This window comes from Rattus norvegicus, chromosome 9, assembly GCF_021556685.1.
Source record: "Rattus norvegicus strain SHRSP/BbbUtx chromosome 9, alternate assembly SHRSP_T2T, whole genome shotgun sequence".
Lineage (NCBI taxonomy): Eukaryota > Metazoa > Chordata > Mammalia > Rodentia > Muridae > Rattus > Rattus norvegicus.
In genome coordinates, this window is record NC_141542.1 from 55294430 (window position 1) to 55307692 (window position 13263).

At 44.2% G+C, this 13263-nt stretch overlaps 1 protein-coding gene across 5 annotated transcripts; it reads left to right on the forward strand.

The window, feature by feature from the left end:
- The first annotated feature begins 33 nt into the window (after positions 1-33).
- Mrpl30 (mitochondrial ribosomal protein L30) lies at positions 34-11872 on the forward strand. Of its 5 annotated transcripts, none has more exons than XM_087565185.1 (7): positions 47-185; positions 2585-2663; positions 4718-4767; positions 6248-6325; positions 7669-7749; positions 9759-9905; positions 10126-10400. In XM_087565185.1, the coding sequence occupies exons 4-7, from the start codon at positions 6275-6277 to the stop codon at positions 10327-10329; spliced, it is 483 nt and encodes a 160-aa protein (XP_087421311.1). In that variant the 5' UTR covers positions 47-185; positions 2585-2663; positions 4718-4767; positions 6248-6274; the 3' UTR covers positions 10330-10400.
- The last annotated feature ends 1391 nt before the right edge of the window (positions 11873-13263 follow it).

Here is a 13263-nt window from a genome sequence, read left to right on the forward strand (position 1 = left end):
GGCGCGGTTTGTGTGTCGCGCTGGTCCGGCTGCCTCCGTTCCGCTCCTTCCGGCTGCTGGGGGGCATTCGGAGTGGACACAGCGGTCGCTGGTGAGTGCGGCTGCGGGAACTGGAGGCGTTGCTTGGTTTCACACGGATTCTCTCTGCAGTTCCGGATTGACTTCCTTTCTGTTCCAAGTTGGAGGTCCCGGAGATCCATTTCTTAAGCTTCTGAAAGCAGCCTGGTTGTCACTTTATTCGAGGGTTATTGCGTTGCATGTGTCTCTGAGAGTCTCACTCGTGTAGATCTAGGTCCGAGCCATCCAAGCGTCATTGAAATTCATTTTTTTTTAAAGAAGTCAAAACTCGCTTAATTTTAAATTGTTACGACTTAGAATGCTGAGTTTTGGGAATCGCTGTTGATTAAAGACAGTGATTTTGCAGGCTACTTTGTCACCTGTTCAAGCTGCTGCTTTTTGTGGCTAAGAGGCCGTTATGACGGCTGCTTACTACCTTTACGCCCTGGGAATTCGAGGAAGAGAGAGAGACATTTGTTGATTTCAGAGAACTCAGTTGATTGCACGGGAAATTCTGTGTTTTAATATCCACTCCTCGTTATAGATCTATACCTTGTCTATTTAGAAAGAGAACGAAATTAAAGAACCACTTATGAGCTGGTGTTGTAGTTTGGGGGTAAAGAGCTGTTTACATGCATAGTCTTTGTAAAAAGCAAAACAACAACAAAACTCCAGCAAAACGCTAGGGTTGAGGGAGAGGAAAAATGGTTTTGGCAACGTTCAGTTTTTCTGTGAATACACATATATTAACATATTAGAGGATAGAAATAGGTTATATATTTCATGTGATGAATGGTATTTTTCAGTTTGTTTTTACATGGGTGGGTGTTTTGCTTGTCATATCACACCATGTGCGTGCAGTGTCTACAGAGGCCAGATCTGTCAGATCTCCTAGTCAGAAAAGTTTGTAAGCCTCCCGTGTGGTCACTGGGAATCAAATGTGGGTCCTCTGGAAGAGCAGCCAGTGCTTTTAACTGCTGAGCCATCTCCCCAGCCCCATTTCTTTCTGGTATTTGCGACAGACAGAAGAAGGCAGTATAATTGCTTCAAGGTTCAAAGGTTGCACATGTGATAGGAGTAATTTCTGCTTTATTGAAACGTAAGTTTTTGAAACGAGCTGCAGCTCAGAGCAGTTATGTTCTCTGTGCAAGGCTCTAGGCTCAATCCCCAGCACCCACCTTCCCCCACTGAAACAGAACAAAACAAACAACGACAACCAAAAGCAGCTTTGATGGTGCTGCCTGCTTATATCTGAAAGTTAAACTTCAGCAGAGAACACTGAGTGCAGAAGCTGCTCTGAGAGACACGTCTTTGACTTGAATAGATCCAAAACAAAATGTAAAAGGGCCTTGTCTTCTGACCCTGTCCTGTATTTAGAGCGGAGACAGCCGCTAAATGGTTAACTAGCAAATTACAATAGAACAGGAGTCTTCAAGTAAGGCAAGGGAGTGAAGTGCTGCTAGCTGTAGTGTGACTGGAGATGTGGAACCATTTGGTGGAGGTAGTCCTCATTCAGGACTGAGACAGCGTGATCTAGGTAGACCTTGTTGACAAGAGAAGGTTTGAGCCAAAAATTGAAAAAGCCACGTCAGGGTCATTTCAGCCAGTCATAGGGAAGAAGACCTCCGGTTTGGCTAGCTCCAGGTCATGATGGAGAGAGAACCAGCTACTCTGTGAGGAAGCAGGAAAGCAGTAGGAGATGTGGGGGAATACGGGGCGGAGGAGGTCGGCAGCACTATGAAAAGGCTTGGCATGTGAGGGTTAAGGACTTTGATCACCACCTTGGTTAAATGAAGAGACGCTGAGACTGGGTATTGAACTCAGGGACTTATGCATGCCAGGTAAATGTTCTACCTCTGAAACATTCCTAGTTCCGGCTTTAATTAATTAACTTTTTAAGTGAATGAACTTTAGTTTTAGCCAACTTTAGATTTCAAGAGAAGTGTGAAGCTTAGGGCCCTGTACCTCCCTTGCTCAGTTTCCCCCTTTGACATCAGATATTAGTGAGGGTGCTCAGTGCAGCTGCTGGGCCAAATTGATACCCTATTGACTTCATTTGCGTTACTCAGATTCCTTTAGCTTTGCACGGTGTCTGTATGTACTTTTATATTCCAGGATCCAACAGACACCAATGCAGTGTATGTTGTGCATAACGATTGTAGCTCTTGGGTTCTTCTTGGCTAGTTTCTCTGGTTTCTGTGACCTTGGCAGTTTCGAGAAGTGAGATATTTGAAAATGTACTAATGAAGTGTTTTTCCACAGTCTCTTAGTTAGGGTTACTATTACTACAATGACCAAAAAAAGCAAGTTGGGAAAGAAGAGACCCACATCTCTCTTGCACATCTTAGTCCATCGCCGAAGGAAGTCAGGACAGGAACTCAAGCAGGGCTTATGGAGAGTTGACAGAATTAGCAGCACGCACAGTGACCCTCCATCAGGGTTTTCTCTTAAGTGGTAGCAGTCATCTCATTCCAAGTCCTGGTGTCAGGTATAGATGTTAGCGATGTTTGGTTTGGTTTTGCTATAGGTTCCCACTGTGTAGCCCTGAGGAGTGCTGCCCACTGTGATCACCATCGGTGTTATGCATCCCTGATCTCCTGAGGAAGGTAGTGTTTCGTGTTCATGTGTTTCCCTTAACAATGATCCCTGCTTTTCTGAGCAGCACTCCTGGGGGCAGTTCATTTACTCATATAAGTGTGGACTGATCCATGATTGTTTCAGTTCCAGTTATAAACTGATACTTTGTTGTGTATTTGTTTAAATACAGTCACTCCAGTTTGACTGTTGGGAGTTCTTTCAGTTATATCTGTGTCCCTTTAATATACTTCCTTGGGTTTGCATTTCTGATTCTGCAGGTTGCAACAGACTGTCAGCTGTCTCTTGAAGGAGCCCAAATGGCTCCTTTGAAGAGAATGCTATTAAAATCACGATCTGAGCACAGGGTGTGTTTGTGGCTATTGATGTAATTGTTTTGGGTCCACTCAACAAACAGAGTGAGCCCATGTCTACATACATGCCGGCCCCAGTGGTTGCCGGGGTTCCTCAGAGGAGATGAGGTGTCCAAAAGGGAGGATCAAGTCAGACTCGGTAGTCAGGAATCGCGCAGCTCTGACCGACCAGCAATCAGGTGACTTCTTTATTTATACAGGTTTCACAGACAGACTAATGATTATCTAGGAAGTACAGATTATATCATTTTGTCTTGGACGTGTATCTGACTTTTCATTGCATGTCTGGGGTTACAAATTCAGGCAGGATTAAAATGTACAAACTGAACAGATGTTATTTTTATTATCAACCCTACAATTTCAATTCAAAGACTCTAAAGAATGCCTCTGCCAAAGCAAATGAATGTACTATATGGCAGCCTGACTTTAGTTGGGGCAGTGGTTGGAGTTTAAAGCACCCCACACAAACAGAAACTACCTGAAGCGGTGTTTTTATGAATATCAGATACTAACACCGAACGCCTTTTACTATATCCTTTCCCCACCTACGCGATAAAGTAGGAAAAGTTATTTAGTCAGTCCATCTTATTTACTGGGTTATAATCCTCCAGGGGTTTGCCCTGTACAAACCCCTGTCTTTAAACTAGGTTTTCAGAGAGCTCTAAGTGTATTGTAAAAAGAAGTCTTGAGTCTTACCAATTCTCCTGGTCAGTTGGAATTTGTCATGTATCTCATGAGTTTACCCTGTGCCAGCTACACTGTTGATTTGCTTAGGGGTGGATACCCCAATAAGATTCCTGGTATGATTTTGCTTAGCAGTGGATCCCCCAGGAAGATCCCTGGAGTCCCAGCCGCAGTTAGAGATTCCTAGCTCAGTGGTCTTCTGTGCTTACCACTGTCTCCAGGGCATAAGGAAGACTTCCAAACAGGGCCAGATAAAGTTATCTCCCTGAAAGCAGAAGGGACAGTGAGTTTAGGACTTTCCTAAAAAGACTCAGACATAATTTTCTCAGGACATGCAATGGATCATAATGCAGAAAGTCCCCAAGAATGCAGCTTGCAGAGACCAAAACCTAAAGTGAGAGACAGAACGACAGCTATCACAGCATTCGGCTCAGCGCTGCTGGAGCCATGTGAGACAGCTCTGCTGGCCTCACGACTCTCGCTGTTTCCAGTGTAGCTGTGCCACAAACATATCTATAATTATATCTATATACATCAGTGCTGTGACTAGCTAGACACATGGTCCAGCTCTAAGACATTATACTAGGATTAGACTAGCCTTCTTTCCTTTTCTTGAAATTAACTTTCCCCTTCAGCAGTAATCTGGCCTTTTGGAAGGTTTTAAGCAGAGAGGTGTAATTTAATGAGATGACTTTCTACTGTGACAGGCAGGGAAAAAGAAAGCAAGCAAGAGATGGAGGGGAAGGCAGAAGGCTAGTTACGGGGACTATATTGGAACCTGACTGAGAGGTTAGCAAGCCACACTGAAGGAGTTGGGCTCACAGACGAAGCTTAACTTGGAAGAAATGTCGTGAAGTAGCATTTGATAAATGTAGCCTCTGGGCAGCTCTTCTCAGCATTCTTCCTTACTTCATGGACATCACAAAAAGGGTTGTAGACATTGTGAGCCAGAATCTGTCACTTACCCTATCTGGGGGCATAGAGCTAATATTTCTGATGTTGTATAGAATTGCTTACTTGTAAAACAGGTACTATTTTCTTGAGAAGGAAAAATGGTTCACTCAAGAGTCTACCCAAGGTATGCATAACAGTTCATGAACCTCATCTGTCTGCGCTTGGTGTGCTTTAGGCTACCCCTGCTTGATGCCTATTTGAATAAATACAGCTTTTTGAGAGCAGAAGAAATCATTTTTAAAATACTAATAGGCAAAAAAAATGACCTGTTTGTGTGTGCGCGTGTGTGTGTGTGTGCACATTGTGCATAGAAGTGTATGTGCATGTGTGTGCTTATGTATGTGGAGGCCAGAGATGTCTTTCCTAGGCATTCTCCCTCTTATTTTTGAGGCAAGTCTCACAACCTAGAGCTTTCCAGTTTGGGTGAGCTGGCTGGATCTGCGCGTCCCTGCTCTGTAGCTGGCCTTTGCTACTTTGTGGGTTCTTCTGTTTCCCACCTTTTATCCTTCTCCCTGACACTAGATAGGAGAAAAACAAGGGTAGAGGGGAGAGAGAAATTAAGAAAACTCCTGAATCTAATTTCTTTCCTTTTGTTTCTTCTTTGACCATGGTTACTAACAAACCACAACCAAACCTCCATCTATCGGGGCTCTAACATTTATATGCCCTCTGAAAAGTTCCCAGAATTCCAAACATCACACAATTGCAGAAACTATCTGCAGCTAGCAAAAACATGCTTCTGCTAGAGCACGAGGCAAATCATGGTCAGCTGCTGCAGACAGTCCAGAGCAGTCCACATCCCACACCTGTGGTTAAAACTAAAGCACATTCTTATATTTGTGTTTTTAAAGAAACCAAAATTCTAAAATTGTCTCTATAATTCTCCTCTCTAGCTTTGGGGCTAGAGACACAGGCCACCAAACCTAGGTACTGGCAATTTGAACTCAAGTCTTCATGCTTACACAAAAGGGCCTTAGCAGCTGAAGCATATTTTCAGCCCCAGACTCTCATCTTTTTTTGTAACAGAAAAATTAATAATCTAGGGAAATGCACTAGACTGCTGGCTAGGAGAATTGGGTCAGAGTGCGTGTACCTTCCCCCCACCTCTACCTCCACCCCCTGTTTTGCTTGTTTTAGGCAAGGCCTTGCTGTGCAAACCAAGATGGACTGGGAGTCAGTCTTTCTGCCCCAGGCTTCCCAAGTGTAGGGTCAGAGTCATGTGTCACCAATGCCTGCCTATACATACTGTCTTAATGGCTACATACCTTGGGAAAGTGATTGCTTTCAGGAAGTCATTTTCCTCATATGTAAAATAAGAGGGCACTTGGTTCTGATTCTAAGAGGTGGAATTTCTTCAGTCCTGTCTAGTTTTGCATTTTCTATGATTTCTCTGACAAAGAAAAATGATCAAATAGTCTTTATATTTTTCAGGTGATAGAAAACCCCATTTCCCAGTTTTGGGGAATGAACGTAGACACTAATCTCACTAGATGAAAACAGGATTATTTAATATATAATGACTACCTGTGGTTTTACTGATACAGAAGGGGAAAATGTGCCCACCTGTAATGTATTTGACCAACAGTGTTTTTCCTACTCCCCAGCCTCTGAAGAGAGGAATTCCCACACCTATGGCTGGGGTTCTGCGCTCAGTATTTCAGAGGCCTCCAGGCAGACTACAGGTAAGCTTTAACTTTCTGTGGATTTCTCATAGCGAGGACTGACCTCAAACTCACTGTATGGCTGAAAGAACCTTGAACTTCTGCCTGCCTCCACTTCCCAAGTGCCCAGTTTCGTGCAGTGCTGGGATCTGAACTCAGCTTTATGCGTGCTAGCAAGAACTGTGCCAACCAAACTTCATCCTCAGCCGAAGAGTTTGTCTTTTGATGTTGTCTTCTCTTGTTGATTATAAAATGCAAAAGCAAGGTAGTCTTTTTAAAAGCTCCTTCTGATGTAAGTTAGTTGGTTTAGGTCTGCTGCGTTTGTGTGTGAGAGCGCGGAGCCCTGTGGGCACTGGGCACACAGTGTAGCTGAGCTGTACCTGGCCCCTGCTTGTTTCTGCTTTATGTGCTTCCCCTAAAGATTTCCACCCCACACACCTTTTCCTGTGGGTCAAGCCAATGAAAAGACTACTGCTGCTTCCCCTTGGTCTGTTTTAATGTCACAGTTTTAGGGGAAAGCCTTCAATTATGAAAAGAATGCATGTTTAATCACAGTCAGACAAACATAGAAAAAGTAGAAGATAAGCAGTCTCCTGAAGAGAAGAAATGTGTCAGCATCTCCTCCTAGTGTTTATGGAGTACATTGGGATGACTAATGTATGCATATTGACCAGACTGGGTGCCTACAGACCCCAACATACACTGGATCTCAATACAGAACTCCTCCTGGCTGTAGGGATGGAAATGTCAGCGCCTTCCATTTGGCTCATGAATTCCGTATAGTCTCCTTTTGGTACTTTGGAAACTGATCCTCTGGGAGGGTGTGTGTCTCACATCTTAGTGTTGTAAGCAAAGGAAGCTGGATTAGAAGCTTAGCATTTCTGGCATATGTGGGACCAGGTTTCTCTTTCTCACCCCATCTAGACTTACCCTCTAGTAGTTGCTGTCAGCTCTGTAGTTAGGGGAGACTGAAAGAGAAAGACTGCAGTGAATCCCTGTGTCCAACTGCAAGAGTAAAGGAGGATTGGGCAGTAAAGTTAAGGGGTGAGAGGTGGGCCTGGTTGCTGTTAGGACGAGGGACACTCACTGTGCCTTGTGTGGTGTTGGTTTTAAGACCGTGTCTTACCCTGTAAGCCTGCCCCAAACTTGAAGGAAGTTGCCAACTCCAGACTGGAAGTCTAAGTGCATGTGGTTTGGCTTTGCTGTTCATTAGTGCTTTAATGAGATGTGTCCATTCAGTGAGGGAGCCGAGTTAAACGTTAGCGATTGTAGACTATGTTAGATCAGACACGTCACCTAAAGGCTGGTGGACACAGACTTTAATACTACATGGAGTTCTAAATAACAAATGGCTTCTGTTTCAGACTGTGAAGAAAGGTGCAGAATCTCTCATTGGTACAGAGTGGATTCGTCACAAATTTACCAGATCAAGAATTCCAGATAAAGTAAGACCTGATTCTTTTTAAAGAATATTTTTAGATACCAATTTTATAAAATCATAAGTTATTTGCAAATTTATTACATTGTGTGTTGCAATTGTGTCTGTGTTTCTTTGTGCATCTGTGTGTGCCCTTGCCCTGGTTTTGTGTGTGGAGGTCTGGAAGACAATTCTGTAATCAGTTCTCTCTTACTGTCATGGGACTACTGGGGAGTGGAGCTCAGGTCATGAGACATCAGGCACAGCAGCAAACACTCTATGCTAGGGCCAGCTCATAGCCTGCTAGTGCGAGTTTTTTCTTAAGTTGTATGTGTATATAGATAGGTATAGTGGAGAAGATACATTGCAGACTGGGAAGTGCATATAGATAGTATAGTGCAGACTGGGAAGTACATATAGATAGTATAGTGCAGACTGGGAAGTGCATATAGATAGATATAGTGCAGACTGGGAAGTGCATATAGATAATATAGTGCAGACTGGGAAGTGCATATAGATAATATAGTGCAGACTGGGAAGTGCATATAGATAGTATAGTGCAGACTGGGAAGTGCATATAGATAGTATAGTGCAGACTGGGAAGTGCATATAGATAGTATAGTGCAGGGAAGCCTCTGCTCCTGGCCCCACTGGTTTCGTGGAAATGGGCTCTTACTACCTGTCCTGTGTATTCTGCCCCTGTTCTCCCTTTACATACTGTGGTCTTTCTCACCGTTGTCCTGAGAAGACAGTGAGTTGTCCCTGTGTGACTCCGTTCTTACTTCCTGCATCAACCACACAGACGAAGCTCTCCCTTGGTTTGTCGTTGTAGTTTTCATCTTGTTTGGGCTTCACTTGCTTTTAAGGTAATTGAACTGTCTTTAGTAAAACAGTCTAATGATACTGAAGTAAATGATCAGAAAGCAAGGTGGCCGCCTCTTTCCAACGGTTTCCCATCTTGCATTGATACAAAGCGCCTGCTCACATAGGTGAAACAACATGGACATTACTGCAGGCCGTGTGCACTCGGGTCCGTCTGCATGCATGTTACACTGTGGGTTTTGGCAAATGCATAAGATCATGTATTTACTACTGCAGTGTCACACAGGACTGTGCACTGCCCTACACGTCACTGTGTCCCACCTCCCACCGCGTCTGACCCTAGCAACCCGTGATCCTTTTTACCCACTTTCTGGCTTTACCTGTCCCAGAATCCCACATTAGAGTCGTACAGTCTGTACATGAGGTTCTTACAAATCTTTTCATGACGACTGTCCGTGATGCGGGCTCACAAAGTTTACTTATGTGCTCACCTGCTTGCTGCCGGCTTGGGACGGTAATGAGGCTGTTCAAGTGCTGTGTACGTGGGATGACTGTTGCTTGTGGTGTGTTGGGGAGGTATTTGGTAGTACACTTAAACAGTAAAGACCATTTAGCCTTGTCGAGCTGCTGCAGAGGTCATTTTGTGGGATGGGAATGTTTTTGTACAGGTTTCCTCCCCTACTGTATTTTTATTTTATTTTCAGATATATGTTTTTATTTTATGTTTATGTGTGCTTTGACTGCCTGTATGTATGTGTATCATGTGAGCGCCTGGTGCCCAAGGAGGTCAAAGATGGTGGCAGATCCTGGGAACTCAAGTATGGATGGCTGTGAGCACCGTGCAGTGCTAGGAACTGAGCCCAGGTCCACTACAAAAGCAGCCATTGCTCCTGGCTGCTGAGCTGTCTCTCCAACGTCACCAAAGTGATAAAATATAGAGGACACCACTTAACCTCAATTGCAGAATTGAGTTTCGGCTCTGGGGAGATTGGTTATAGTAACTGCGCTGGTTGAGTGTCCCGTTCTGAAAACCTGAAACTAAAGCTTTAATTCTCAGACTCTTCTGAACTGTTCAAACTGAGGTTGATGAGGACAGAAAGATTAGGGGTGGGGCCATCATGAACCTTTGTACAATTTTGTCCATTTTTAAAGGCATAGGCAATATATAAAGACTGTAAGTTGGGAGAGTTACCCGTCATGATTCTCCTTTCCTAGGTATTTCAGCCTAGACCTGAAGATCATGAAAAATACGGTGGAGACCCCCAAAACCCCCATAAACTGCACATTGTTACAAGAATAAGAAGCACAAAGAGGCGTCCATACTGGGAGAAAGATACGATCAAGATGCTGGGACTACAGAAGGTACGCAGCGATCCTGGTCGCTCTCAGAGTCTCATCGACTGCAGGCTCATATTTTAAAACCCACACTGTGTGCATTTGCTATCGCTTATGTTTAAATGTATCATGTAGTGTGACCTTTTTATAAGTTAGTATACAAAGGATGGTCCTTCAATGTGATGTTTTCCGGAAATGGTACCACTGCCTTTTACGTTGATCTGTGACCTTGCTCCCCTTGTCCTAGGCACACAGCCCTCAGATCCACAAGAACATCCCGTCAGTGAATGCAAAGCTAAAAGTGGTTAAACACTTGATACGCATCCAGCCCCTGAAGCTGCCACAGGGACTTCCCACAGAAGAGACCATGTCCAGCACGTGCCTCAAGAGCACTGGGGAATTGGTGGTGCAGTGGCATCTGAAGCCTGTGGAGCAGGAAGCAAAGTCCTGAGGCCGCACAGATTCAGGCACAGATGGACTTGCTGAGGAAACCGTTCTCATTAAAGTGTGTTAATCCAGTTATTTCCGCTGATGAAGTCCTGATGTTATCACTTGGTTCAGTTCTCTCCCTTTCTCCCCTAAGAATTTTACTCCTCAGAGGGCAAGATCAACATTGAATAGCTCCCATTAGGCCCCTAACACTAACAGTTGTCATTGTCTCCTTGGAGAAACTGTTGTCTTCTTTAACTGCTTCCTCACTGAATTCTATAGATTCGAGAGGCTATGTACTAGTCAGTCCGAGGCTTGGTAGCTTATTGGGCAAGGAGGTTTATCTTGGTTCTAAGCTCTGAGGAGTCCAAGCAAGGGCAGCATATCTCCTGAGGGCCTCCTGTAGGATCCCCTATGTATCATGTCATACATGATAGGGGATGCCACACAGTTTTTTATGTCAGTGGTGGAAAAAGTCATAGGTAAGATTGGTGTGGTGTGCCGGCCTTAATCCTGGCAGTCCAGAGGCAGAGGCAAGTGGATATCTTATGAATTCAAGGCCATGGTCTACATATTGAGTTCTAAGCCAGCCAAGACTGTAGTGAGACCCTGTCTCAAACAAAACCCAAGAGACCAGTTTTGGCTTCATGTAATGATCCCTTTGCTGCAAAGGGAGTATCTTTGATTTTGAGTGAGAGCTACACTTAGCTACGGTAGGGATACGTGCTGGAATGGAGTTAGAAATTACAGAGATCTAGTAGTATGGTTGCAGAAGGTCCCCTGGGGCCCATAAGACCTCACTAGCCATCAGTTCTTGGTTAGATTTCTAGTACCAGGCATGAGTCCCTCCAGTGAGGTGGTCAGCCCATTGTGGGAGTTCAGCCCCAGGCAGTGCACCCACAGCACAACTCCTGCTCATGAGGGTCACAGAACCTCTTGGAAGTGGGGCAGAAAGACAATAAGAGCAGGAAGACCGAAAAGCTGCTGTGAGATGTTGTCCCAGAGGTACTAGAGAAGCCACACCCATAATACCTCAGCAGTGTCTGGCTGTCCGAGCAGCACCTAAACAATAACACCAGTAGACAGGCTAATGGGAAGGGGGAGATCCCAGGGGTGCGAAGGTGTCCCTCCCCTAGACAGCTGTAGCAACTGACGACTACTGTGACAGACTTCTCCCCTCAGCGGCCCCTAGTGGGTTACCCAATACAAAGTGCTCAGCCCTAAAGTCATAAACTCACAAGCAGCACCAAACAGACTCAGCAGGTCATACGTAAACACACGCACGCCTTTATTTCCCTGTATATATCTGTGTAACATAAAGGCTATTGACTCAAGAGGAGAGACACGGGAGGGGTCAGAGAGAGACGTGATGTCCATAGAAGGAGGGGGTGGAGCTAAAAGTTTTAGAGATGGAAGGAGGAGGAAGGGAAAGACAGATGGAGGATGGAGAGACAAGATGGGACCAGAAAAAAAAAAGATGGAGCTGCCCCACGTGGTCTGGAGAAGCCGCAAGTACCTAGAGGTTTCATAGATGGGCAATAAAATAATGTAGGGTACATGTGTCCAATTTAGGTGTGCAACTTGTATTTCTATCAACTGATTTTGTGTTCTTCGCGTGGGCATTTCGGGTAGAAGGTTTACCCTTCTAACTCGGGCTAGTATCTCACAAGTCTCCAGTGTTACCATTTTACAGGACCGAGGGAATTGAGTGAGCATTAGCTGGAGGTGGTTCCATGACCAAGATCTACGGAGGACAGCAGAGAAACGGTGTCAGGCCCAGCCACTTCAGCAGAGGCTCTAAGAGTGTGGCCCGCCAGGTCCTCCAAGCCCTGGAGGGACTGAAAATGGTGGAAAAGGACCAAGATGGGGGCCGAAAGCTAACACCTCAGGGACAGAGAGATCTGGATAGGATCGACAGACAGGTGGCAGCTGCCACAAGAAGCATTAGAACAAAAGATGCTGGGTTAATAAATTGCCTCATTCATAAAAAAAAAATAATAAGTACACATTAGATTATTCATGTGTTCCTAGTAAGCATGAGACAGGAGTTGAGAAAAATTGGAAAAGAAGAAAAATTCAGGGGAATTCCAGAAGCTGACAAACTAACCGAATCACTGGGTTTTCGTGTTCAGCTTCAGAACAAGGGACTAGTGGGAGTAGGAAGGGATTTTGACCACTCAATTAATGACAAGCCTGGGTACCCTTCCTGAGGGTGAAGTAAGCAGGAAGGAAGCCTGCTGTTCTTCTATTCCTTATAGAATTGTAACAAAGATTCGTATTGGATCATATTGAATCATATTGAAACAAGGGTATTGTATTGAAATAAGGGTTTGTGATTGAGACACAGAGGGAAACATTTTGCCTCAATGAACTTGCCTGCCTCCCTAAATAGATTGGTCAGACCAGAACTTTTCTAATATTATAGACAAAGAACAGACCACCTTTGCTTAAGCAAGGGGCTACACAGTATTTTAAGAGTCAAAAGACGGTGGTCTTAAAGTCAAATATAAAAGAAATATAGAGGAAGGAAAGGAAGAATTAAACAGAGGTCAGAGAGATTGAACCTTTGTTTAAAAGCTACACTTGCTACAACGGGTAGTGGGAAATAACTTTTGATCTATTAATTTGGGGCCAAACTGAATCAATCAAATCCAAATAGTCATCCTGTCTAATATTTTTCTAACTGCAAGGCTTTCTGACACCCATCGTAAGAAAGAAGATACTTTAAAGAAAATTGATTTCTTCATAATGTTAATTTTTAGTTCTCATAAAATTGATGTTTGCTTGCTGTGTTCCTCTTCCGATATTCTTGCCTTATCAAGAAAGACTTTAGAAGAAAATGTATCTTGAAAAGCTGGATAATCAGTGAATAGTTTCCGAGGAAATGATTTTGTGTATAAGTAAAGCCTGTGAGAGACACAGGTTGTCAGAGTAGGTCAAGCCATACCGTCATGTG